Source organism: Peromyscus eremicus, chromosome 4 (genome assembly GCF_949786415.1).
Source record: "Peromyscus eremicus chromosome 4, PerEre_H2_v1, whole genome shotgun sequence".
Lineage (NCBI taxonomy): Eukaryota > Metazoa > Chordata > Mammalia > Rodentia > Cricetidae > Peromyscus > Peromyscus eremicus.
In genome coordinates, this window is record NC_081419.1 from 136,281,384 (window position 1) to 136,308,567 (window position 27,184).

The 27,184-nt window shown below is 47.0% G+C and overlaps 1 protein-coding gene across 3 annotated transcripts; it reads left to right on the top strand.

The window, feature by feature from the left end:
- Nucleotides 1-662: 662 nt before the first annotated feature.
- Nucleotides 663-27,184, top strand: Sgk2 (serum/glucocorticoid regulated kinase 2). 3 transcript variants are annotated; one of them, XM_059261849.1, is made up of 12 exons: nt 663-713; nt 1,264-1,313; nt 1,841-1,898; nt 2,075-2,158; nt 4,514-4,645; nt 6,669-6,781; nt 7,051-7,087; nt 8,102-8,188; nt 12,053-12,148; nt 12,970-13,125; nt 15,508-15,597; nt 27,003-27,184. In XM_059261849.1, exons 1-12 carry the CDS (start codon nt 678-680, stop codon nt 27,165-27,167), a joined length of 1,104 nt encoding a protein of 367 aa, XP_059117832.1. In that variant the 5' UTR covers nt 663-677; the 3' UTR covers nt 27,168-27,184. The 3 variants fall into 3 exon arrangements, with proteins under 3 accessions (XP_059117832.1, XP_059117830.1, XP_059117831.1); XM_059261847.1 differs by having other exon boundaries at nt 678-713; nt 4,517-4,645; XM_059261848.1 differs by lacking the exon at nt 8,102-8,188 and having other exon boundaries at nt 678-713.

Below are 27,184 nucleotides of genomic sequence, written 5' to 3' on the forward strand. Positions count from 1 at the left end.
AAGATTATATTCAACACAGAGCTTATCCTGGGACTGTCCACAACTATTCAGGTTGCCAACATGCCTATGTGTGAGTCTGGAGAGCCCAGGCTATCCCAAAATAATAACAGCCAAGAAAGTACTGTTCTAAATCATGTGTGGTAGCACATGTCAATGTTCTTATCATTTCTGAGGCTAAGGCAGTTCAAGGCCAACCTGGGGTATACAGCAAGCTCAAGGCCAGCATGGGCTACAGAGCAAGGCCCTGCCTAAAAAAAAATAGAGAAACAAAAATACACAAAGCCTCTTTCAAGGTCTCAGTGCCCCACTGAGAAGTAAGAGGAAATATTCAGCTTTAGGCCTGCAAGGGTCCTGCCTGCTCTGGAGGCCATCTTGGTGTTCTGGAGCTTCTGTCAATCACAAGCGTCTTCCTGTCCTGGGTGTCCCCAACTTTTGCAGAGACACTGCCAGGCAGGGACCCCCTAGCTGTCCCTCTCCATCCCTTCTGAACTGTTTGGTGAGAAAGGCTGGGTCTGGCAAGTGTCGTTTGTCTCATTCATGCATGGACCTCTGGCCTTTAGGGTGAGAGCTGCTGAGGCCATATCTGAAGTTGAAGAGGGCAGCCCTGCCTGGAGGCCAAGCTCCTTCGTGCCTGGTCTTCCCTGTACCCCTAGAGCCTACCTCATCACAGCTACAGTATGGCCTCCAGCCCAGCTGGAGTTCCTAGCCCACAGGTGAGTGGTTCTTATTCTTCCCCCAACACCCAGCACCCTGCACCAGGGACTCACTTTCTTCCAAGGCTGAGGAAATCTGTAGAGATATCAGCCAGCCCTGTGGGCTTTTAACCAGAACTTGTATCTGCCAGGTTACTGTAAACTCACAGAGATGGCCATTTGCAAGGAAAATTGAAAAGAGATTTGCCTGGGGGCTATAAGAAGTAGATTTGGTTAGAAAAAAATATGCCATTGGTTGTGAAAATACATAAGTTCAAATCCCACCTTGGCCATACATAATGCCTTGGACAACTCCTCTTTGGCTTCAGTTTTCTTTCCTTATGATTGCTGTGATGGCCAGCAGCCTCTCAAGGTCATTAGGAGAAGCAAGTGTGATATGAATGATTAGATGGAGGAGTGGTGGGGTACCAGGGAGGAGAACCAATAAAGGAAGGGAAGGAAAGAGGTAGGTAAGCTGATTAGTAGTGATGTTGGCAGAACCAGGACCTAGGCCAAAGGAAGAGAAGGGAGCTTGCTGATCTTCATCACCTCTTTCTTTTAATGTCTTCAGCCCTCTAGGGCCAATGGGAGCATCAACCTGGGACCATCAGCTAACCCAAAGTGAGTTCTGTTTTCCAAGACAAAATTCCTACCTGGCTGTCCCGTGGCTGGCTCTCTTTGCTTTAGAAATAAAATCCAAGGTCCCTGGTGTACTCAAAACCTTTACCAGCTGGACCAGAATCCCTTTCACCCTGTGCCTGCTCAGCTTCATCTCTCATTAACTTCCCAGCTTTGGCTCAGGCTGAGCTCTCTACCTGGAATGACCCCAAACATCTTCATGGTCAGCAACTCTTCACACTCAGGCCCTTCTCCTGGCCAGGGGCGGGGGTGGGGGTGAGTGGAGGAGACTGTCTTCTGCACCATGTACCTGATTGTCTCTCTTAGTATTAACTGGTCTGTGAGCTGGGCTGGGTGTAGGGAAAGGTATGTGAGGATCTGTCCTCTGTGCTTCTTTGGGCTGTTAGACATAATGTTCTTCAGGGGCGAGGCCATGAGGCTCCTGAAAGGCCATTTTCAGCTCTGAAATTAACCAGAGACCCAGCTCCTGGGATTCCAAATGCTGATCTTTATTCTTCTCCTGTCCACAGTGCCCGACCCACAGACTTCGACTTCCTCAAAGTCATTGGCAAAGGGAACTATGGGAAGGTAAGGAGAGGAGAAGGGGGCTGGGGTCTCTCCCTTCTGTTGCCTTCCACCTGCTGTCTTCCATTAGCCTATGCAAAAAGAAGGCTCACATACCACATACCTGCAGAATGAGTTGGGGGGGGGGCTGCCAGGGGAACCCGTCATCCCTGATATCTTGTGTCTGTACTTTTCTTCAGGTCCTACTGGCCAAGCGCAAGTCCGACGGAGCCTTCTATGCAGTGAAGGTGCTGCAGAAGAAGTCCATCTTAAAGAGCAAAGAGGTACCAGAACTTAGGAATGGTCACTTCCCCTCCTGCTTCTTGATCCCCAGCCTAGGGTGGCTTCCCAAAATGGTTCCATCTCCAAGAGGTCCAGTGGGGACAGCTCAGAAAGTCCAGCTGGCACACAGGACCCTAACCTTTTCAAAGGAAGACAGGCCAAGCCATCTCCCTAGAAGCCTCTGGAGGATGAGAAGGTCTTTACCTTCCAGTTGTTAACAGGATCCACTGACAGACCAGCTCTCTGCCCTCTCTAGGTGTCAGGCTCTCCATGAACATACTGTGGGCTCACACTGCACCCTCTTCAAAGGTCCCTCAGCCCGGCCAGCTTGTGTAGACGTGGAGTTTTACTGTCCCAACGGCCTGCTCCCAAATAACCAGCAGCTGTTTCCCAAATAACCAACTCAGAGACTTAATATAAATTATAAATGCTTGGCCAATAGCTCAGGCTTGTTACTAAATAGCTCTTACAACTTAACCCATTTCTATTAATCTATGTGCTGCCCTGAGGCTCGTGGCTTTTACCTTTATCCCATTTCGTGTGTCCAACTTATTCTCCTTCTAGCTGGCGACTCTTCTGACTCTGTCCTTCCTCATCCCATCATTCTCAGTTTGGCTTTCCTGCCTAAGTTTATCTTGTTCAGCTATTGGTCAGTAAGCTTATTTATTAAACCAATCATAGCGACATATATTCACACAGTGTACAAAAGGATTATTCCACAGCAAGCTTAGATCTCTAGATGCCTCAATGACTTGAATCCCTTCAACACAGTTAGGATAGAGAGAGGATAGAATGCCAAGTCAAACTACACAGGAGACAGAATGATTCATGCCAACAAGGAGGGGAGGTCTTCCTGCATAGGTGGTCTTGAACTGACCCTGACAGTAAACAGCATTCTGATAGTTTGAAAAGAAAGTGGCATGCCCAGGGGGTAGGGAGATGGCTAAAGTGACATAGTGCTCTCTGTGCAAGCATGAGGACCTAAGTTTGATCCCACAAAACCCACATAAAAAAGCTAAGCATAGCAGCATGTATCTCTAATCTCAGTGCTGTGGAGATGGAGAGAAAGGACCCCTTTGTCTTGCTAACTGGTTAGACTAACCCAATCAGTAGGCTACAGGTCCAGTGAGAGACTCTGTCTCAAAGAATAAGGTGGAGAGCTCTGGAGGGAGACATCCATCATCTACTTCTGTACACACACACACACACACACACACACACACACACACACACAAACAAGGGGGAGTAGTCCAGGTGTATAAAATAGCAGGATCAAATGTTGTAGAATATTATTTTTTTAATGTTATTATTATTATTAATATAGTATTCTGCCTGTATGTGTCCCTGCAGACCAAAAGAGGGTACCAGATCTCATTACAAGTGGTCGTAGGCCACAATGTGGTTGCTGGGAATTGAACTCAGGACCTCTGGAAGAGTAGTCGGTGCTCTTAACCACTGAGCCATCTCTCCAGCCTGTAGAATATTATTTTAAGATGTGTTATATTTGTTTATGCTGTGGAATATTTGTTTAATGATGCAAAGATGTGTTACATTTTTTAATGTTGCTTTTGTTTAACTCTGTGAAGCTGTGTTACTTTGTCTGTCTAAAACACCTGATTGGTATAATAAAGAGCTGAATGGCCAATAGTGAGGCAGGAGAAAGGATAGGTGGGGCTGGCAGGCAAAGAGAATAAATAGGAGAAAAAAATAAAAAAGATCAAGGAATGAGAGAAGAAGGAGGAGGACTCTGGGAGCCAGCCACCCATCCACCATCTACACAGCCAGATACAGAGTAAGAAGGAAAGAAAAGCTATACAGAAACAGAGAAAGATAAAAAAGCCCAGAGGCAAAAGATAAACGGGGATAATTTAAGTTAAGAAAAGCTGGCTAGAAACAAGGCAAACTAAGGCCGAGCATTCATAAGAAATAATAAACCTCTGTGTGTTTTATTTAGGAGCTGGGTGGTACCCCCCCCCCAAACACCAAAAGAGTAAAACAACCAACTATAATCAAAGGCACGAGTATAGGTATTCACAGCATTTTTTTTTTCTAGAGAGCTTCCCTGGGACTCAATCATCTTGTCATAGTATATGCTTTGCTTGTTACCCAGGGGCAGGTGTTTCTGAAGTTACACTAGTATGAAGTGGCTGGGGATGAGGCTCAGGACACTGACTTTTAAGTATTAACAAGGAGGCTAGGCCTGGCTTGGGGACAAAAGAGAGCCAATGTGGGTATTTGAACTGGGGCAGGAAAAAGCCTTGGGCAGGACACCACCATAAACCAGGCCACTGGATTGTGCTGGAATGAAAGGAGCTGTACTAGACTGTGACATGGACCCTGTCTGTGTGACTCCACAGCAGAACCACATCATGGCAGAGCGCAATGTACTGCTAAAGAACGTGAGGCACCCCTTCCTTGTGGGCCTGCGCTACTCCTTCCAGACCCCAGAGAAGCTCTACTTTGTGCTTGACTATGTCAATGGAGGAGAGGTGAGTGGACCTCAGGAAGGGAGCTGTCCTCCCACGTGCCCACTGTGTACCCACTCCAGAGTGATCTCACTGAATCCCTACAACAGACCCACTTGGTAGTCTAAAGAAACTGAGAGGCTCAGCTCAGCATGTCACGTCTCAAGACAACCAGTCTATACCAAGTCCTTTTCGGGGTGCTGCTGCAGGGGTGTTTCCCACACGAGGTGCCTCATAATCACGTCTGTAGACCTTAGGAAAGGGCTCCACCGAGAGAAGTGTGTGGTCACTATTTCCAATACTTCCTTTTCCCACACCCAGGCCGCAGGCCCACACCCATCACTATCATTTTTTAAAATTTTATTTATTTCTACATATGTGTATTGTGCATGCCTATTTTTATGTGTGGGGCAAACGTGTAGGTACATGTGTGTTTGCACATGGAGGCCAGAGGTGGATGTCAAGAATCATCTTCAATTTCCCTTCCATTTTTTTTTCAACAAATCAGGGTCTCTCAACCAAACCCAGAGCTTGACAGTGTAGCTAGTCTTGCTAGCCAGCTTGCACTGATGATCCGGTCCCCATCTTGTGAGGCTGGAATTACAGGTAGGCAGCCATGCCCCCCTGGTATTTATATTGATCTCTGGGGACCCGGACTTGGGTCCTTATACTTACATGGCAAGTACTTTAACCACCGAGTATCTCTCTAGCCCGATGTCACTATCCTCAGTAGAGACCCGAGCCACCTGCAAACCCCAAAGCAGGGCAGGGACAAGCTGCGTACCATCTTAGACTTTGCTTTGTCTCACCAAACAAGGGGGCAAAATTTAGTAGGGGCTTTCCTCAATTGCACCAGGTTTGGCCTATCACCAAATGTTTTTCAGCCTGAGTCCAACAGGGGAGGTTTCATCCTCCACATCCCCAAGTGATGGCTTTGTAACCAACAAAGCAGACCAAACAGGGAGATCTAAGCTGAGCTCAATGTGACATCCTATGCTTGGGTTGGAGGAAAAGCACGTTTTTGTTGGGTATGGTGCCTCACACCTATAATCCCAACAGTGGGATACAGAGGTAGAAGGACTGAGTTCAAGGCCAATCTGGGTTGCATAGCCTCTACCCCTCCGACCCTACGCCAACCCCACACACAAAGTATGTTGTAGCAGGAATCTTAGAAGGTCTTATTTATAAAATCAAACCTGAGGCCAGTTATTGGGTTGAATGCTAGAAGATCAGAGAAGCAGAACAAGCCACAGCTACCTCACCTTGCCAGTTCCTCAGCTGATCCTGTTTCCTCAGACTGGAAGCCTCTGAGTCCTCATCCAGAATGGGTCTCAGCTGAACTGTAGCTCAAAAGCCTAAAAGTTTAACCAGCCAAATGCTGCTAGTTTCTGGTCTTCACACTTTATGTATCTTTCTGCCTTCTGCCATCACTCCCTGGGATTAAAGGCTCACTTCTTGGGATTAAAGGTGTGTGTCACCATGCCTGGCTGTTTCCAATGTGGCCTTGAACTCACAGAGATCCAGAGGGATTTCTGCCTCTGGAATGCTAGGATTAAAGGTGTGAGTTCCACCATTTTCTAGTCTCTGTATCTAGTGGCTGTCCTGTTCTGTGACCCCAGATAAGTTTATTAGGGTACACAATATTTTGGGGAACACAATACCACCACAGTATGTCTTGAACTACCTGGTTTCAAATTCCAGCTCTGCCAACTGGGAGATGTGGGACCTTAGACAATCCATGTAACTCCTCCTCCTTTGACATGGAACTGGCGTCATGGCTGAGATCTTGAAGATAGTCATGAGGATTAAACAAGCGCTGTGCGGGAGGCTGACTTGCAGCCTGGAACACAGTAGCTGCTTAATTATGCTGACTGAAGGCAGGGAGAGCACACGTGCCCTGGGGGTGGGGTCAGCATGCAGTCTTTTGGTTCAGGTACACTGAAGTGTACACTAGGGTAGCTGGCCTGCATGGAGTAGAGGGTCTTGAAGGCTCGTGTCTGGTGATGTAGCTGGAATCCAGCCACCATCTCACTGTCCCCTCTCCTAGCTCTTCTTCCACCTGCAGCGGGAGCGCAGGTTCCTGGAGCCCCGGGCCCGGTTCTACACTGCAGAAGTGGCCAGCGCCATTGGCTACCTACACTCTCTCAACATCATTTACAGGTGAGGCCTGCTCTCAGCTCACGGTCAGTCCCGGGACCTTTTTGCTCCACCAGGCAGGGATTATGTGGGCCATGAAGTCTCACTGAACTTGGTCCTTTGACTGAGGCAGTCTCTTATTTAGGGTTGGGGTGTCCTCCTTTCTAGAGTCAAGTACCTAGCCTCCCTGGGTTTTCTTTTTTGCCTGTGGGAGTGTCCATGAGTAGTTCTCCTGCTAGGACCCCAGTTCCCAATTCATTGAGTAAATGGCTGTTTTCTCTTATTTTCTGCAGAGACTTGAAGCCAGAAAACATTCTCTTGGACTGCCAGGTGTGGTGTGTGTGTGTGTGTGTGTGTGTGTGTGTGTGTGTGTGTGTGTACATGCAGCACAAATCTGTGCTCTCCAGCATGGTCTGTGTATATTGGTATTTATGCATTACACATATATACATATAACATACCTTCTTGTGTGTATTGTGTACATATGCGCTCATGCACATATTTATGTACATAAGTATGTGCTATATATGCAGACCTATGGTGGGGGTTGGGGGGTGTGCCACATGTGGCCAGATAGAAGCTAGGGATCTGTAGACCTTCCATGTTTCCTGATTCCCTGGAGACAGACCCTGAGATGGAGAATGGAATGTAGGTTTCTTGGGGAACACTTTCCAAAAGATACAACTTTAAGGGGGATGAAGAAAAGAGGGTGGGCAGAGGGAGAGGGACAGCCGCAGTGTGTTTGCAAGAGAGACCTCAGTACCTCTCACAGAATGGGAGCCCTAAGCAGAGATGGCTCTTCTGCATGGTGATAAATTGATACAAGGGAATTTGGACCTTCATGGCCCCCACTGCTCAGTTGCTGGATGTGGATTGCCCGCTAGGGAGCAGCATAGTTTTGGACAGGAGTACAGTCCCAGCAGTGAGGATTAGGCACGGCAGCTCCTAAAGTCTGATAGCCCTCGGTCTCTGCCTCCTTTCTCCATCCTCACACCCAGCTAGCATTGGTGGACTTGATTTCTCAGTCTTCAGCCCTCCATCAGGGGATTGCTACCCAGCAGAGAACATTCTGGAGCTGCTACTGTTGTAGACATGGACCTAAGTCATGATGAGCTAGAGAAGGCTGCAGTGTCACATCCCCAGCCTGTGCCCTCAGATCTCCTGGCATCTAGGCCAGGAACCCTGAGTCTGCATGAAGCAGGCAGCGTGTGTCTCCTCCCCATGCTGCACAGCCTGCATAAGGCATGCAGTGTGTGTGTCCTCGCCATACTGTACAGCCGTTGCTCTAGGGTGTGGCATCTGAGCTTTGACCACCAACCCCTTCCTGTTGTCTCTCACCCACAGGGACACGTAGTACTGACGGATTTTGGCCTTTGCAAGGAATGTGTGGAGCCTGAAGAGACCACATCCACCTTCTGCGGCACCCCCGAGGTATGTGAAAGATCTGTGGAGAAGGCTGACCATAAGTGGCTGAGGCCACAGCCCCTAAATAAAGCCACCAGGCTACAGCAGTGAGGCCTCACTCCATCCTCACAAGCTCTTCCCTGAGTCAGCCTATAAGGAGCCTTCATCTCCTCATGAGTGTTAAGGAACCAGCTTTTGGAATGGTGGGCTCCCAGCTACCTCTAGTGAGTACTACTGCTCAGTGGAAATAGACAAGCTACAGCTGGATGTGGGGTTGCATGCCTGTAATCCCAGCACTTGGGGGTTGGGGACAGGAAGATCAGGAGTTTGAAGCCAGCCTCAAGTATATAGTAGGTCCCAGGTCAGCTGGACTTCATGAGACCAAAAACAAATAGATGCAAACCTTATGTATTTATTGTGATGTTAGGGGTTGAGCTCAGAGCCTCAGGCATGCTAGGCAACTACATTTTAAAAATAAAAAGATGTGCTGGAGAGGTGGCTCAGTGCTTAAGAGCACTGGTTACTCTTCCAGAGAACCTGGGTTTGGTTCCCAACTTACACGTCAACTACACGTCAGCTCACAAGTGTCTATAGCTTCAGTTCCAACGTATTCAATGCCCTCTTCTGGCCTCCATGGATACTGCATGCAAGTGGTACAAGCAAAACACCCATGCACACAAAATTGAAATAAATCATGTATATGTATGTATGTATGTATGTATGTATGTATGTATGTATGTATGTATGAAGACAGGGATGGAGAAATGTCTCAGAAGTTAAGAGCATTTGTTGCTCTTGCAGAAGATCGAGAATCAGGTCTTAGCACCCACATGGCAGCTCACAGCCAATCCTCCACAATAACTCCAGTTCTAGAGGATCTGGCACCCTCTTCTGGTCTCTGTGAGAACTGCACACATGTGGCATACATGACATATGTGTAGGCAAAACACCCATACATATAAAATAAAACAAATCTTTAAGAAAAGTACAAAAGACAGGACTGGAGGGTGTAGCTCGATGGCAGAGCACTCACCAAGACCCTGGGGTTGAATCCCACTAACACACGCACGTACACACAAAGTAAAAAGAAACAGGTGATGCTAGGCATGGTGACACATCCCTTCATCCCAGCATTTGGAAGGCAGAGGCAGGCAGATCTCTGTGAGTTTGAGACTAGCCTGGCATAGATAACAAGCTCCAGACCAGCCAAGGCTGCATAGTTAGATCCTGTCTTGGGGGGGAGGGGTGTGGAGGGAAAAATGGGTGGAACTAACTTAACAAGGTATTTTATTTAGCTCAATATATCTTAAATCTTCTCATTTAAATATATAATCAGTGTAAAATTGTACAATAGGGATGTCAAGCCTGCTTAGTGGGTAAGGGCACTTGCTGCCAAGACCAAGGGCCTGAGTGCAATGCCTGGAACCCACATGGTAGGAGGACAGAACTGATTTTTCCAAATTGGTCCTCTGATCTCCATATGTCTGTGCATGCACACACCCACAAAAGTAAAATAAATGTAAAAATGTTGAAATAATGAATTATTTCTTAGTCTTACAATCTAGCATGTGAACATAATTTACATTTATAGTCTGCCTCAGCTGTGATTGGCCATATTTCATAGACCCAAATCTTTCCTTCTTCTTCTTCTTTTTTTTTTTTTTTTGAGACAGGATTTCTCTGTGTAACAGCCCTAGCTGTCCTGGAACTCACTTTGTAGACCAAACTGGCCTTGAACTCATAGATCCACCTGCCACTGCCTCCCTAGTGATGGGATTAAAGCATGCACCAACATGCCCAGCTAGACCCAAATCTTGATTCTCTGCAAAAGCAATTAATTGTTCAATAGCCACATGTGGCTAGTGGCTGCTGGGTAGGATGGTACTGCTCCATAGGGCCACATCCCTGACCAGGAGAGAGTAGCCTGAGAGTTAAGGTCAAGGCCTGCAATTGTTAAACACAAATATGCCTCCCTCTTTCAGACAGAGAGTCTAGAAGGCTATAATTTGTAGATTTCTGTGAACCCTGTACTTACCTTCATTGAGAGGATGAGGCATGAGGATTGTAAAAAAGTGCCTCAAAATAACAATAATTAGGACAGGGAATATAGCTCAGTGGTAGAGTGATTGCCTGGCATGCATGAGGTCCTGAGTTCAACCCCAGCACCACAACAAACAAACAAACAAATAAATAAACAGCATTGCATGTCTGAACCTGTCTATCTGACCTGCCTTGGGTTTAAAACCTTTCCTTGAACTCCCACTGGTCTTGAACATTGGACCTTGAACCTGAAGGGTCCCTGTGGGTTGGACAGGCACCAGAAAGGGGCAGAGGGCTGAGGCTGCAAAGTGAAGCAGCGCCTCTCTGTTTAGTCTGGAACAAGACATAAGAGCCATGCTATTTGTCTCCACCAGCCTGCAGAGCTGTGCCTGGACCTTCAGGGGGGTTCTGCCAGTTGATACTCAGGGAACTGATGGTCAGGTAACCTCTCCCAGAAGGGACCATTGTCTATGATTGTTCGTGGGGTGTCCACTGGAGAAAGCTGACCCCAAAGCCTAACAGCAGCCAGTTCTTCAATGGGTGTAACTAGAGTTAGGGAGCAGGGGATAAGGAATTGTGACTCATGTAAGAGACATCCCTTCTTCCATGACCGCCACTGCTGAGTGCCAGGCACACAGACCTACATTTGTTCCCATGTCCCCAGTAGGGACTCCATGTCCCTATTTTTATTTATTAGTTAATGTGTTTAGTGTGTGTGTGTGTGTGTTGTATATGCACATGTTCATGTGGATGTGGACAGGTTCAAATGCACATGCATGCATATGGAGGCTAGAGGTTGATGTCGGGTGTCTTCCATAAGCACTTTCCACATGATATTTTTGACATAGTGTCTCAAACTGCACCTGCAGTTCATTGATTTGGCAAGGCTGGCTGGCCATTGATCCAGGGATCTGCTTATCTCCCCAGCACTACCCGGTATCACGGGGGCTACATATGTGAGCCATCTCACCTAGCTTTTATGTGACTGCTGGGGATCTGGATATAGGTCCTCATGCTTACACAGCAAACATTAACCAACCGAGCCATCTCTCCAGCCTCCACTCCAACTATGTTTCTATTTTAAGGATAAGGAAGCCAAAGTTCTGGCAGGTCCAGTGCTCTGCCTGGACCCGGACACAGAAGAGGGCTCAGGGCTGTCTGATTCTCTTCCCTTCCAGACCCATACATCCCTTAGGGTAGTTGTGTCTGTTGCTGGGACTCTGTTCCTTAGCAGCAGAGAACCCCAAGCCAGGAAGTCACTAAACCCTTGCGACTAGCAGAAACAGACCTACCTGTGGTTTTTCCCTTGTACTAGGCATAGCTCCTGGCACGTTTCCATCCATCAGTGTGACCTGGAACACCACCCCTTTCCTGACCATCTCCCATGCTTTAAGGATTCTAGAACAAGTGCATGCCACGTTCCTTTAGCTTTGCCCTGTTGTTGCCCTGCTATACTATGAGGTGCTGCCAGGGCTTTCCCAGTGCTAGGACACAGATAGGTGACCACAGGTGACCGTGTGCAAATGAGAAGGTACTCCCTGCTTCTGAATTACCATTCTAGCTTATCGAGTAGATCACAGACTGATTGTAGCTCCCTTTACCCCTCTGGCTGGTACTCCTGTGCAATGTACAGTGTGCACAACTATACAGGGCAGTCTGGCCTGATCTCCTGTATGTCCCCAGTGCACTGAAAAGAGCCTGTCACCAACCAGGCCTCTGGTGAATGGATGCTAATGAACACAGGAGAAGCCATGAAACTATGACAGCAGGAGCAACCCCCTTCAAGTGCCTTCTTTACAGATATAGACACAGAGGCTAGGCATCCTCAAATAACTGTACTTCTGCCAACAGTACCTGGCCCCTGAAGTGCTTCGTAAAGAGCCTTACGATCGAGCGGTGGACTGGTGGTGCTTAGGGGCAGTCCTCTACGAGATGCTGCATGGCCTGGTGAGTGGACAGAGATGTCTACAGGGCACATGTGGCCTGGGAAAGCTGAGGCTGGTCCCCATTTTATGTAGCTTACTCTAGCTTTGCACAGGAAATTAAACGAGCTATCCTTCTACCCCGGGAAGGAAAGATGAGGCCAAAGTGAATATGAGGAATGTATATCTTTTGTAAACAGTGTTATCTTCAGTTACCATTTATAACACGCCCTCTTAGCAGAGCATAGAGTTACTTTTATTGTACTAAGAGAGAAACTGAGACTGAAAGGTCACGGAGCTGGTAGACTGGGAGCCATCCTGGGCTGTGTGCTTAGGTGGAAGCCTGTGTGGACCTGCCTGAGGCTGGCTTTACTCTGGGCTGGATTCTCCAGCGTGGCGTGCTGTAGAAAGACTAAGCTCTGTGGGTTCGGAAGGACCAGTGGGTAGAGGAGCTGGAGGAAGGGCAAGGAGGGATAGACGGTGGGTATAACCTAGAGTCCCGCTCTTTTCTTAGCTGTGCAGTTTAGTGGTCCCCAGCCTTGTCTTCTCTCATCTGCCTATCTGCAGCCTCTGGCAGAAGATGGCTATTAAGTCATGAAGAAATAATGAGGGTGAGAGGTCCCAGGACCTCCAGGAGCCTCCTGTGCATGTGCGAAGTCTGTGGCTTTCTCGGCAGCACTCCCCTGTGCTGGAAGCCTGGAGGTCCTTTCTCTCCCCATCTGCCCCACGAGCTGTGGTACTAGATGCAGGCCTGGCTACACACTCCTAGCTATCCAGTTTGCTCTAACACTCGCCCCTTTCTACGGTTTCATGGCTAAAACCCAGCTTCTCTCCCTGTCTCCCCAGCCCCCCTTTTTCAACAGCGATGTGGCCCAGATGTATGAGAACATTTTACATCAACCACTACAGATCCCTGGAGGCCGGACAGTGGCCGCCTGTGACCTCCTGCAAGGCCTTCTCCACAAGGACCAGAGGCAGCGGCTGGGCTCCAAGGCAGACTTTGTAGGTGACCAAGCAGGAGAGCACAGGTCCCTTCCTGCAGGGACAGCTCAGAAGCACCTGTGGGGGAAACTGCTTTCTGTTGCCCTGTAAAGTCAGGAGCTGCTAGTTCATTTCCCTAGAAATGACCTTTTCTGCCAGTTGAACTCTCTCTGTATGTCTGTTTATCTATCTCTGTCTCTGTCATCTCAATCTCTCTTTCTGTGTGTGTGTGTGTGTGTCTTCTCTTTGTGTGTGATGTATGTGTATATGTGTGTGTGGAGGTCAGAGGTTGATGTCAAGTGTCTTCTCTAATTGTCCACTTTGTTTCTTGGGACAGGGTCTCTCACGGAACCTGGAGCTAAGTGATTGGCTAGACTGTCTTTTCTCCTCAGCTCTGAGATTATAGAATATGCCATCATTCTCAGCTTTTGCATACTGCTAGCCATCCAGACTCAGGTCCTCATGCTTGTCTACCAAGTGCTTTACCAACTGAGCCACCTCTCCAGCCCCTGACTACTCTTTTAGAAGTACAATTTTTTAGCCAAGCATCATTCGCTGAAGCCTTATTCGGGACCAGCACTGAGCTAGGTGCTAGGGCTTTAATAGCCTGGGTCCCTGACGTGATGAAATTTGAAGGAAGGAAACTGACAAAACCCAGAGATTCTGTACGATTGTCACCAAGTGTGACATGTTTTGGGAAGGAAATGAACAATGAGCAGAAATAGATGATAAGGGCATATGGGGTGGTGCCGTTTCACACTAGCATGTCACCTCTGGGGAGGTGACAAGCTGAACTTGGAATGTGAGGAACCATGCAAGGATCTGGATGAAGGCTCCCCGGCTGTAGGCACAGCATGTGTAAAAGTCCTGTGGTCTGTACAAGGAGGAGAACAGCAAGAAGAGAGTGTGATTGCTGAGCAGAGGAATAGAGCGATCTACAGTTTTAGAAGCTTCCTCCTGCTTCTGCACGGAGAAACTGCATAAATACCTTGCTTTTCACAGATGTCTGAGCAATTCACTTTGCCAGACATCTGGCTGGATGCGTAAGATATGGGGATAAATAATTCATAGAATTCATTGCCTGTTCCTTTCATTCCTGTTTTGACACATACATGTCTTAAAAAAGAAATTACAGCATCACTTTAAAAATAATCTTAAACCAGGCATGCTGGCTCATGCCTTTAATCCCAGCACTCGGGAGGCAGAGGCAGGCAGATCTCTGTGAATTCAAGACTAGCCTGGTCTACAAAGCCAGTTCCAGGACAGCTAAGGCTATTACACAGAGAAACCTTGTCTCAAAAAACAAACAAAAAAATTGTTTTCTTATTCATTGCTCAATGTAAGATTATTTTGGGGTCAGCAAGCTAGTTTGGGTGTAAGATGCCTGCTATCAAGCCTGACAACCTGAGTTCGATCCCCAGGATCCACGTGTTGGAAGACGAGAACTGACTCCCAAAAGTTGTTCTCTGACTTCCACCCGTGGCAGAGGCAGGCAGAGCTCTGTGAGTTTTAGACCAACCTGGTGTAAAAAGTGAGTTCCAGGCCAGCCAGGGCTACATGGTAAGACCCTGTCTCAGATGAGGAGGAGATGACTGCAACCCTGATGACCGAAGCGTCTAAAGGATAGGGTCCAGGACTGCTCACCCCCACTCTGTGGGTGGCACGGCTTTTTGACGCGTGTCTGGTATATTACAAGAGTTTGTAAGCATTCTGTACACCTAAAGCTCTCCATGCCAGGTACTGTGATGTGTGACAACACTTTGGCTATTTACCTATCCGTTCCCCCAGCCAGCTTAAAGATCTGGGCTTCTGTGAGGACAGATCCCTTCCTTCCAAAGAGGAGTTTGTATCTTAGAACATGCCCGTGACTCTTGAAATAAGTTATGCATTTACAGAAATCAAACCTCTAAGAGGCAGTACTGACGTGAGGTGTTGGAGGATTGTTTAGCGTGAAACAGACAGAGGGAAGACCTGCAGGGAGGGAAGGCGGTTTAGGAACAGAGTAAGAAACCATGCCCAGGACTCACTCCTCACTTCTGAGTCCCTGGAAATCTGTAGTTTTTCCTAGAGCTTTACTTCACATGTCTCCTTTGGTGATCAGGTTTGTTCTATTTCCCTAGATTGCATTCTGGAAGAATCAAGATGTATCAATGTGTGTGGCGGTGGGAGGCTGTCTTCAAGCCAGAGCCTGATATGCTGTGGGTGCTGAAACCTAGCCATGAAAGGCACCTATGACTGTAGAGGGAAATTTGGGTTCAGATGATTCGGGAGATAAGATGTCTGTCAACAGAATGCTCCCTGGGCTGAGCAAACTAGCCAGAGCTGCGAAGTTCTGGCCAGTTGTGGGCACCAGTTGGGGAGCAGCTGTGGTAAGGACTGCTGACCAGTGTCTTCTCCCTGCAGCTCGACATAAAGGACCATGTGTTCTTCAGTTCCATAAACTGGGATGACCTGTACCACAAGAGACTAACTCCACCCTTCAACCCAAATGTGGTAAGTGAGCCCAAGGGTCTCTCCAGATTTGGGCTTCTGACTTTCCAGGGCTCTAGGCCAACTCCCTTTATACAGTTGGGGGAAGCTGGGGGGCCAAGAGTCTCAGAGATTTATCCAAAGCATCAAGAATGAGAGCCGGCTCTAGCTTCCCTGTCCCCTGATGGCTAGTTCAGACTTAGAAGGATGAACTGTGAGCTGATCCTTCACCTCCAGCACTGTAACCCCAACACAGAGCTGATTCAGGGCTTGTTTTTGAGATGCAGTAACTCAGGCTAGTCTTCAGCTTAAGATCCTCCTACACAGCCTTTTCCTGATGATAAAAACGATGTGTATTTCTTATACAAAGTGTGCAAAATGAAGTTGGAAGCAGCAATAGAGAAATGGCAGGGTGTCTCACCAGGCAAGGAGAACCACGGTTGGTAGACTTTCTTCCATTCCTCAATACTGCCAGGATTCATCATTCTCCCATCCAAGTACTAACCAGGCCCGACCCTGCTTAGCTTCCAAGATCAGACCAGATCGGGCGTGTTCAGGGTGGTATGGCGGTAGACCCATCATTCTCTATTTACATTTTTCCTTTGGGGAGTTCCTGCCTGTAAATGTGACATTAGATTTGTTTTTCCTTTTTTTTTTTTTTTTTTTTTTTTTTGAGACTCTGTAGTCTAAGCTATCCTAGACACTATCTCACTATCCCTGGCTGACCTCAAACCATAGTGATCCACCTGCCTTTTGAGTACTGGGTTTTGAGTACTGAGTACAAGAGTGAGCTACCATAGCCAGCTAACACCAGTTGTGTGTGTGTGTGTGTGTGTGTGTGTGTGTGTGTGTGTGTGTGTGTGTTATAAAGACTCTAGCCTGTCTGAGCATGGCAAACATAGCTCTGGCAGGCCTTGCCTTTCTCCCCCATTCCCTCTGCCTTGCTAAAAACCATTAGGTTACATTCCTAAAGCTAGACACCAAGGTCTATTCCATTATTTGGCCACTTCCTCCTCCTGAGGCTCACTGCCAAGGTCCAGCTTTCCAAGTACTGAAGCCCAGCAATCAAAAGCCCCCTTTGGCTTACCTAATTAACATGCCCAATTAAAATGAAACACCTCATCCTAGCACAGGGTTTCCCCTTGTGCCTTTATAAACCTCCATTTGCCTATGGGCCATGTCTATCTTCTCTCTATTCAGAGACAGTCAGTCCTTTATCCCCCTTGGGACAAACACCCCTTACCCCTCTCCCATGTGCCCTTCCCCTTCTCCTCATCCTCTTCCTCCTGTCTTTGTCTCTTATTTTCTGCCCTTTGTCTCTCTGAGGCAAATACATCTTCTTTGTCTGAGAACTTGGTCTTGGGGGATCCTGAGCTAACACCAGTCCCTGCACTGTAAACACACACACCACACACACCACACACACACACACACCACACACACACACACACACACACTTTTTTGAGACATTTTCTATGCAGCCCTGGCTATCCTGGAACTCACTATGCACACCAGGCTAGCATCAAACTTAGAGATCCACCTGCCTCTGTCTCCTAAATGCTGGGATTAAAGGCGTGCATCACCACCCCTAGCACATGACTATATTTAATGTAATGCTGCGTTAGAAATGAAAATGAATTTGAGGAGCTGCAAAAGCAGGCAACTTCATGAAAATGATGAAGCAGTTGAGGGTGCCTCTATAGGTCAAAGTTGGCTTGCCCTGCAGAGGTGAAGGACTTCATGCACCATGACCGACAATGGTGAGATTATTGGCAGTGGGATTTACATACCAGAGGGAAGTTTGGAAACAGATTTAAAGAACACTGGCTACTGCTACCTCTTAGCCTGTCTGTATAGGTGTGAAGCTATCACCAAGTGCCTAAAATCTCTACAAATACACAGTTTCCACAGACAAACCTAGAACTAAGAACCTAGGGCAGTGCTGATACTCACTCCTGGGAAAAGATCATCTTATGAAGTTTGGATGCTTTCTCCTGAGGGAGAGTTTCTTTTAATGGAGTGTTTCCTTTTCTTTGATATTTAGTTGTGATGTGTCAGCCTTGTCCACTTCTGACAAATCTGGCTCATCACTCATGCTGATTAACAGAAAGATTGCAGACTCCAGGGCTCACAGGAGGCCACCAGTCTGAGACACTGCTTGCTGGGGACCAGGGTCCAGCACCAGGTTCTTGATAAAAATCAGACAGGATACATTTAGTCCAGGGCCCTGAGATGTCACCTCCTTTTTGGATTTTATTTTTGTCGTGTTGGATTTTATTTTGTCTTTTGTCGGGAATGGAATCTGAGCCTCACACATGCTAGACAAAAGTACTCTGCCGCTGAGCTACGCTGCAGTTCTATTTCTTGGGACTTAAACTGACAGTAAGGAGAGTGCTAAACATGTACCTGTTCGTGTACACAACTCTCAATTAAGAGGTAATAAGAGGCCGGGCGGTGGTGGCGCACGCCTTTAATCCCAGCACTCGGGAGGCAGAGCCAGGTGGATCTCTGTGAGTTCGAGGCCAGCCTGGGCTACCAAGTGAGTTCCAGGAAAAGGCGCAAAGCTACACAGAGAAACCCTGTCTCGAAAATGCGGCGCGCCCCGACCAGCGGGGAAGCAAGACACGACTCCAAGATTCTTCCTCTATCACGGTTTTATTGAACGCTGCTCGGTTATGGCTTCTCGGGAGAGCTGGTACGGGAGGAGGGCCCCGGGCGCCGGGGCAAGCTGGCTTATATGCAGGTTCTGGGGGAGGAGCTTGGGCGGTAAGCTGATTGGTCAGTACTATCGGGCGGGAGAGCGACACGTTAGCGTTCGGGATAAACAGGAAACCAGCGCCATCTTGTAATGGCGTTTGAGCCAGCGGACTGCTGCAGTTCCCCCTTTTTGTTTTTGGCAACCCAGAGCTAGGAGTCTCCTCATGATGAGCTTCCTGCTCGATGGGCGAGTGCTGAGTAGGAGGAACAATGATACTCTCAAAACGGGTGCAATGAGCATAGCTCTCCGTGTGCAGGAGCAGTATCATAGGCTTCCTAATCGGGTGCAATGGGCAGAGCCCTCCGAGTGCAAGGACAGCCTACAGTTCCCTCAGCTGGGCCAACCAGATACTTGGGGAACCGCCAGCATCCAGGGCGGCCATAGCATAAGTGTACGCTCTGTACGATTGCGCTTTATCAACCTACAGAGGATCCAACCCAGTATGACTAGACCAATCAAGCCCACTGTTCCCATCGCCCACACCCCAGCCCATTCCTTCACATAAGATGCAGCTGTGACCAAAAAATCAGTAAATTCTCCCAAGGTGGTCAAATGAGCACGCGTCTGATTTAGGGCAGCAATAGAGGCGGTGAAATTCAATTGTAACATTTCAAATTCTCTCTCATATCCCAGGGGTACCCTGCCAGACTTTTGTTGTTATATGCCTGAAACAGGGATCCTAACTTATTCTTGGCTGGTTTAAAAGGTTTACTGTTTAAGCACTGTTTTTGAACTGGAAAATAAAATCAGTGCTATTATAGCTTGAAGTTTGATAGGTGGTAGGATAACAAACTTCATCCTCCAGCCTGCAGATGGTGGAATGAAATTGTGGAAAGAGAGTATCCGTTAAAAACACAGGAGCGGGCACAGGCCAGGCTCGAAGGAAAGCCCAGAATATGTCATCCTGAGTCCAGGCCAGATTCAGGGAGAGGCTGATCGTCAGGAAGGTCAGCATCATCTTCTCCATCTTCCTCATGTTGTTGTACCCCTCGTGTTAGTCTTGTCGGCACCCAAATCGGGTCTCTTGCATTCTGTGGGAAAACACAAAGAGATCCCCTTGACCTACGTAATACGGGGTCAGGGCCCATCCATTTATTTGTTAGCACATCCTTCCATAACACCATCTCCCGAAGGACTGGTGTTGCGCCTACATGGCGATCAGCAGAGGTCTTAGATGCTTCATCCAAAGTTAAAAAATTAAGAGTGAAAAGAGCCAAGGAGAGGCGCTCGCCAGGGGTGCGCCCTATTCCCCCTTTTTGTTTTTGAAGCAGTTCTTTAATAGTACGATTTGCACGTTCCACTATGCCTTGTCCCTGTGGATTATAAGGGAGGCCAGTGGAGTGTTGAACATCCATTGTTGCACAAAAGGAATGGAATGAGGAAGAAGTGTAAGCCGGACCATTATCCGTTCTCAAGAACAAAGGCTTACCCCAGCTGGCCCATGCAGCTAGACAATGGGCAATGACATGGCGTGTCGTTTCACCAGTCATGGCAGTGGCAAAAATAATGCCAGAAAAGGTATCCACTGAAACGTGAACATATTTTTGTTTCCCAAACTCTGAGATGTGGGTAACATCCATTTGCCACGAGGCTAGGGGTTTCAGCCCTTTGGGGAGAACTCCTATATGCGGTGGATGGTGAAAGGCAACACAATGTTGGCAGTTTTTGACAATCTTACGAGCTTGTTCCCTGGAGATATTGAACTTCAGGCGCAAGGTGTTAGCAGATACATGAAAATTATCATGGAACTTTTGTGCCTGTTCACAAGGTGTACTCATAATCCAAGCAGCTATGGCTATGCGGGTGGCCTCATCTGCCAACGTATTCCCGGCTGACATTGGCCCTGGAAGCCCGCTATGTGCTCGAATATGAGTCACATAAAAAGGTTGAGAGCGAAGTAACATCAAGGCTTGAATCTGTCTTAATACCGGCGCCACCATACTAGAAGGTTGTATATAGGCAGCAATTTCCAAATTTTTAAGTAAATTGACAACATATAGGGAATCAGAGACCAAATTAAAAGAAATATTAGGATATTTCTCAAAAACCTTTTGTATAATAAGACATTCTGCTACCTGAGGGGAGGTGGTAGGAAACTGGAAACTGTAGGTCTGACCATCGATGGACATGGCACCCTTGCCGGTCTTTGAGCCATCAGTATAAATTACAGGGGCATTCATGATGGGATTTTGAGATGTGATTCGAGGAAAATAAACAGTATCCTCCGAGGCAAATGTTAACAGAGGATGTTTAGGGTAATGGTTATCAATATATCCTGCAAAACTAACCACAAGAATAGCCCACCATGAGGTCGCACCTGTTAAAATCTCAATTTGTTCTTTGGTGTAGGGCACTATCAATGTTGCTGGTGGCTCGCCGAAAAACTCAAGGCACCACTTTAGACCATTTAACGCCTGCCTTGCCACTAAATCGGGATAATAGTGGACATTTTTAGATCCCAATCCTTGTCCATGCAGCCACCAAAGAGGTCCATTCTGCCAAACCACTCCTAGAGGGACAACCTTTGTGGGGAGGATTACTAACTGGAATGACTGTGTATAGTCTAATCTCTTTAATTGAGCTGTTTTTAACGCTTCTTGTATCTTTTGGATAGAATTTTGAGCTTCCAATGTCAATTGTCGGGGAGAGGTCAAATCAGGATTACCTTCCAATATCTTATATAGGGGCATAAGGTCTCCTTTTGGAATTTTCAAATATCCCATTAGCCAATTAACATTTCCTAAAAATTTTTGAAAATCATTCAATGTATGAAGGCATGAAGTTTGTAAGGTAATATTCTGGGGCATAATCTCATCTGGGGAAATACGGGTACCAAGAAAATCAACAAGTATGCCCTTTTGTAACTTCTCAGGGCTAATATAAAGCTCTGCATTTGCTAAAGCTTTCAAAAGGCTTTGCAAGCATTCTTCTACTTGCTCAACCTTTTCTCCAGTTATAAGAAGATCATCCATATAGTGTATAATTTTCAAATTGGGAAACTGACTTCGAATAGGGTCAATGGCGCGGCCAACATAAAGTTGGCACATAGTCGGGCTATTAGCCATGCCTTGTGGTAAAACTCGCCATTGAAAGCGTTCATCAGGAGCTTCATGATTAACGGCTGGAACTGTAAAAGCAAATCTAGGTCTATCCTCTTCATGAATGGGAATAGAAAAAAAGCAATCCTTTATGTCTATTGTTATCACAGGCCATCCTTTTGGTAATGCTGTAAGCATAGGGAGACCTCGTTGTACGGGTCCCATAATAACCATCTGTGCATTTATGGAGCGTAGATCATGTAACAATCTCCATTTTCCTGATTTCTTTTTAATAATAAAGATGGGAGAATTCCACGGTGACGTGGAAGGCTCAATATGATGTAACTGAAGCTGCTCTGCAACTAATTGTTTTGCCGCTTGGAGCTTCTCTTTTGACAAGGGCCACTGAGGTGTCCAAACGGGTGTATCAACTTGCCAGGGTATCTTTAATGGTTGCTTATCCTCAGAGGCCCCTATGAAAAACCCAACCCTTCTCTATACCTATGGGATGACGGCTGAACTGGACTACTTCTTCCCTGAAGGTTCCTTCCCAACCCCTTTCCTGGAAAATATCCCTGTTTCCTCATGATAGCTTGTGATGCAGGGGAATACTCATTGGTAAGCTGCAAATGCATCTGTTGTTGCACATCCCGTCCCCATAGATTAACGGGGAGTGATACAACGAAAGGCTGGAACTTTCCTTCTTGTTCTTCTGAGCGCCAAGTAAGCTCCTTAGCGCTCATGCTAGGTGTTTCTTGGTATCCTAAGCCTTGAAGGGACTGGGAGGCGATAGTAAGTGGCCACTTTGAGGGCCACTCTTCCTGTCTTATGACACTCCGGTCAGCTCCTGTATCCAATAATCCAAGGAATCGCCTTCCCTCTATTATTAATTCTAACGTAGGTCTCTGATCCAAACCCATGGCAAGCATGAAGGCATTTTTCCCTGTAGATCCAAACCCATTAAGGCCTCGTTCCCTATCAGAAGCTGGAAATCTAGAATGATGAGAGGGGAGAACTAACATCTGAGCTATGCGGTCTCCTGGAGCAATTGAAAACAATCCCTTGGGAGACCAGCACATAATCTTGATTTTCCCCTGGTAATCAGGGTCAATAACACCTGGCAAAACCATCAATCCTCTAATGGAACTACCTGATCTCCCAATTATAAGGCCCACCTCATTTTTATTTAATGGATTCATAAGATCAGTATCAATGGCCTGCACCCCCATAGAAGGAGTCAGTACCATTGAGGAGGCGGCACACAAGTCCAACCCTGCGGCTGCTGACGTGGCTCTTTGCCCTGATTGGAGGGAGGCGGGGGGAATTCCCCCGATGCCTCGTTCTGAATAGCCCCGAACACTTTCGGGCCCCGGGGTCGCGGGCCCCGTGATCCGTTTTTTGAGACCGCAGGGAACATCGGCTGGAGGGGCTGCCCATTAACATCTTTCACTGATCTACATTCATTTGCCCAATGTTTTCCCTTTTTGCATCGGGGACAGGTGCCTGGCATCCTCTGTTGGTTTCCTCCTGAAGGAGACCGACACTCTTTCTTTAGATGTCCTGGCTTTCCGCAATTATAACATTTTCCTTTAGAGCCACTTCCTCGGTTGACAGCTGTCATAACTGCTGCAGCGAGGCCAGCATTGGTGAGAGGGCCCCCTATCTCCCTACATGCTTTCAACCAAGCCTCAAGCCCCTTCTGTTTCCAGGGCGTGATAGCCCGTCTGCACTCCTTTGTACATTGTTCATAAATAAGTTGCTGCGTTAAGGGGAGAGCTGTTTCCATATCCCCAAAAATTTTTCCCGCAGCATCAAGCATCCGGGCTACGAAATCAGCAAAAGGCTCATTTGGTCCTTGAATGATCTTAGTAAGGTTTCCACTCACTTCTCCTTTTCTGACCAGTTTTTTCCAGGCGGATACGTGTATCTCTTTCACTTGATTGTAAATTTCAATGGGGAAGTTTATCTGGTTATTTACCCATTGTCCTTGACCCAACAACATATCCGCCGTCCAGGCTGGCTGGCCATTTTGTGCATTACGCCGGGCCTGAATTTGGGCATGGTCTGTGACCAGAGACCTCCATTCTAGATAAGTACCAGGGGGTAAAGCTGCCCTTCCAACTTCCTGATAGTCTGCCGGAGTCAAAACATCCTTAGCTATTCTGTCTAAAATAGACAGAGGATAATGGGCAGTTGGGCCATAGGTCTGAACTGCTTGTACTAGATCTTTTAACATCTTGTAAGATACAGGCTCATGAGACCTGACCTGTGTGTTTGGGTCCTCGAACACCGGGAAAGCATTTGCTAGTTTAGTCCAGGTTTTGGGAGGAATGCGATGACTTCCTGCGCAGCTTCCTGTACTCACTTGTGAGCTAGGAGCGAAGGGCGGTGGTCGTGATAGCTCGGCTCCGGGCCCTGGGCCATAGCTTTCACGCTCATACCCCGCAGCCTCCCTTTCTAGGTCTATCTCATCCTCAGTATCTAACTCTGAGTCAGAATCAGACAAATTAATAGCGGCCAGCTCCGACCATAGGTACGCTGGTGCTGAAGGTTCCCTTTCTGTATGTTGTAATTTTTGTTTTTTCTTTTCTCTTTTATTTTCTTTATGTTTAGAATTTTCTTTGCTAGCTTCTGTTTCCTTACCGGTTTCGGACTGACTATCCTGCCATTCTGCCATAGCCTTTCTCCCCTTTGCTACTGCTTCCTGTGCCTTTTCCTCATCCAGACAAGATTTCACCAATCTCCAAAAAGGCAAGGTGGCTTTTCCTAGATCTTGTTTGTGTTTTTCTAAATCTTTTCCTAGCTTTTCCCAGGAACTCATCGTGAGATCACCGGATACCGCGAACCATGGCGCATGTTGATCTATCTCTTTAAGCGCCCTTTTTATAGAACCGGAGGAAACATTAATATCCCTTGCACCCAGTAATTCCTTCACAGGTTTGACAAAAAACTCAATATGTGAGTCAAAGTTCCCCATCTTTGAAACTGATTTATCTACACCGGGTTTACTCAAAGAAAACAACGAGCTAACGAAAGACTATCTTATCTCCGGCAGTCCCCACTAAGGAGCTTTACTTTCGTTTCGCTCGCAGCAACACAAACTTTACTTTCGTTTCGCTCACAGCAACACAAACAAGTTTCCTCCGCGCGGTGGCAGCGCAGCCAAAAGCAGCACCCAATCACCAAGATAACCCACACAAAAATTATCAACGGGAAAAAGTCCAGCAAAAAGGCAAGATTGGTGTCATAGGCGTCAGTCATACCTTATGAGTACTCACCGTTCCCGTGTGAGGTTCTGAATCTTCGGCCCTCCTCCGAGTCGTTCGCAAGGTCCGAAGTTTCCCGGGTTTCGGCACCAGTTGCGGCGCGCCCCGACCAGCGGGGAAGCAAGACACGACTCCAAGATTCTTCCTCTATCACGGTTTTATTGAACGCTGCTCGGTTATGGCTTCTCGGGAGAGCTGGTACGGGAGGAGGGCCCCGGGCGCCGGGGCAAGCTGGCTTATATGCAGGTTCTGGGGGAGGAGCTTGGGCGGTAAGCTGATTGGTCAGTACTATCGGGCGGGAGAGCGACACGTTAGCGTTCGGGATAAACAGGAAACCAGCGCCATCTTGTAATGGCGTTTGAGCCAGCGGACTGCTGCACGAAAAACCAAAAAAAAAAAAAAAAAAAAAAAAAAAAAAAAAAAAGAGAGGTAATAAGAGATAGTATATCCTGGATCCAAATATGAGTGACACATATTGAAAACACGGATTTAGCTTACCTGGAATTCCATGTTCCAATGACAGGTTTACAAGCATTTTGTAATAAATGTCATGAGTCAAGGCCCTTTTCAAATATAGTGGTGGAAACATTAGGTAGGTGTGTTACAGCAAAATAGGGAACTCTCTGCTTTAGGCCTTAGATGCTACCTAAAGACATTCTTATGGTCTCTTATACATTCCAGAGGTTTTTATCTGTTAGCCACGGGTTGCTAGATCAGACACAGAGGTGGGCAAGGAACGGCTGTTAAGGGGGTGGGGAATGGCTAAAGACAGCCCAAGGTGAATGGTAATGAGGCCCTAGACCAGCAACATTCCAACCTCTCCACAATTATCGATGCTTTAATCAGTTAATTGGGCCTATGTGCAGTTCTTTTCAGGAACTTTGGTTCACAAGAGAGAATGTTCATAGAGTCCCAGGAGAGGATACAGGAAAATACAGTAATGTATGGGCATTAGAGTGGCACATAATAGAGGCTTCCTGCTTCTGCTATTACTTATGAGACCTCGTACACATTTCTCTAGTACCACATTTTTTATTTGTAAAATTATTATTTATTTTAAGATTTTAAGATTTTATTAAAGATTTAATAAAATCTTAAAATCTTAAGATTCATGCTACACAGGTGAGTATGGTATAGGTGCAGGCTGAGCTCAGAAGAGGTTATCAGATCCCGTGGAGTTGGAGTTACAGGTGGTTGCATAGCTTCCCAAGGGGTGCTGGGAACCACACTTGGGTCCTCTGCAAAGGCAGCAAGCACTCTTAACTACTGAGCCATCTCTTCAACTGCTGAACAACAATCTTCTACTTGGATTCTATAGGGTTTTTGGAGTAGACCAGAGCAACTTGTCTCTATGGAGCCCTCAGGTCTGTGGTTAGCAATGAAAGAGCTGATGCTGGTGGTCTGGAATTACCTTACTTGGGTGTGTTTCCTGAGTCCTCTTTACCTGAATCAAGCCAGTCTGAGTTTGTGTACATGGTGGCCTCAGAGTACAAAATAGACAATTCCCAAGGTACCCTTTCCAAGCCTTTGCTTAGTTATTTGGCAGTGTCATGACTGGCCCATCTTAAAAAGATGGGTATATACATTCTCTCTCTGGAGTGGAAGTGGAGAATCTATTATCATGTCTTTTCTTTTTGTTTTTGTTTGTTTGAGACAGGGTCTGTCTATGTATCTCTGGCTGTCCTAGAACTCTTTATGTAGGTAGACCAGGCTGGTAGACCAGGATGGCCTCAAACTCAGAGGAAACCACCTATCTCTCCTCCCAAGTGCTGGGATTAAAGGTTTCCAACACTATGCCCAGCATCATGTCTTTTTAAAGACAGGATCTTATGCACCTCTGGCTAAATTCAAATTTACTATGTAGCTGATGATGATCTTGAAGTTCTGATTCTCCTGCCTCCACCTCCCAAGAGCTGGGATTTCAGGTGTACACAACTATGCTGTTTGTCTGTGACCATTTTTTTTTGCCATTTCCCATACAGCTATATTGGATCTCCGTCCAATATAGCTGAACAGCCCCAGTGTCTCTACTATATTACTCTATTTTGACTCTATTATCTAGGACTTAGCAGATCCCTAGATGATCCTCCTGCCTCTATCATATAAGGTCCTTGAAAGTAGAGGCTTGCTCTGTTTTGTCCTCCAGTATTCCCAGTGTCATGAACTGGGAATGTGGTAAGCACTTAGGAAGTAGACATTGACAAATGGCTTGTCTGAGGATTGGTGTGGAGCATGACAATCACTACTAAACATGAAGGACCAGGAAGCGCTCAGAGAGGAAGGCCTGACATCCTTCTCCCAGGCTCTGGAATCCTTGGTTAACTCATATCCCGGTACCTCCTTTTCAATCTTGGCTTCTACTGACAGGAAGGACCTGCTGACTTGAAACACTTTGACCCAGAGTTCACCCAGGAAGCTGTGTCCAAGTCCATTGGCTGCACCCCTGACACCATGGCCAGCAGTTCTGGGGCCTCAAGTGCATTCCTCGGATTTTCCTATGCACAGGAAGATGATGACATCTTGGACTCATAAGAGACAAGCATTTGCAA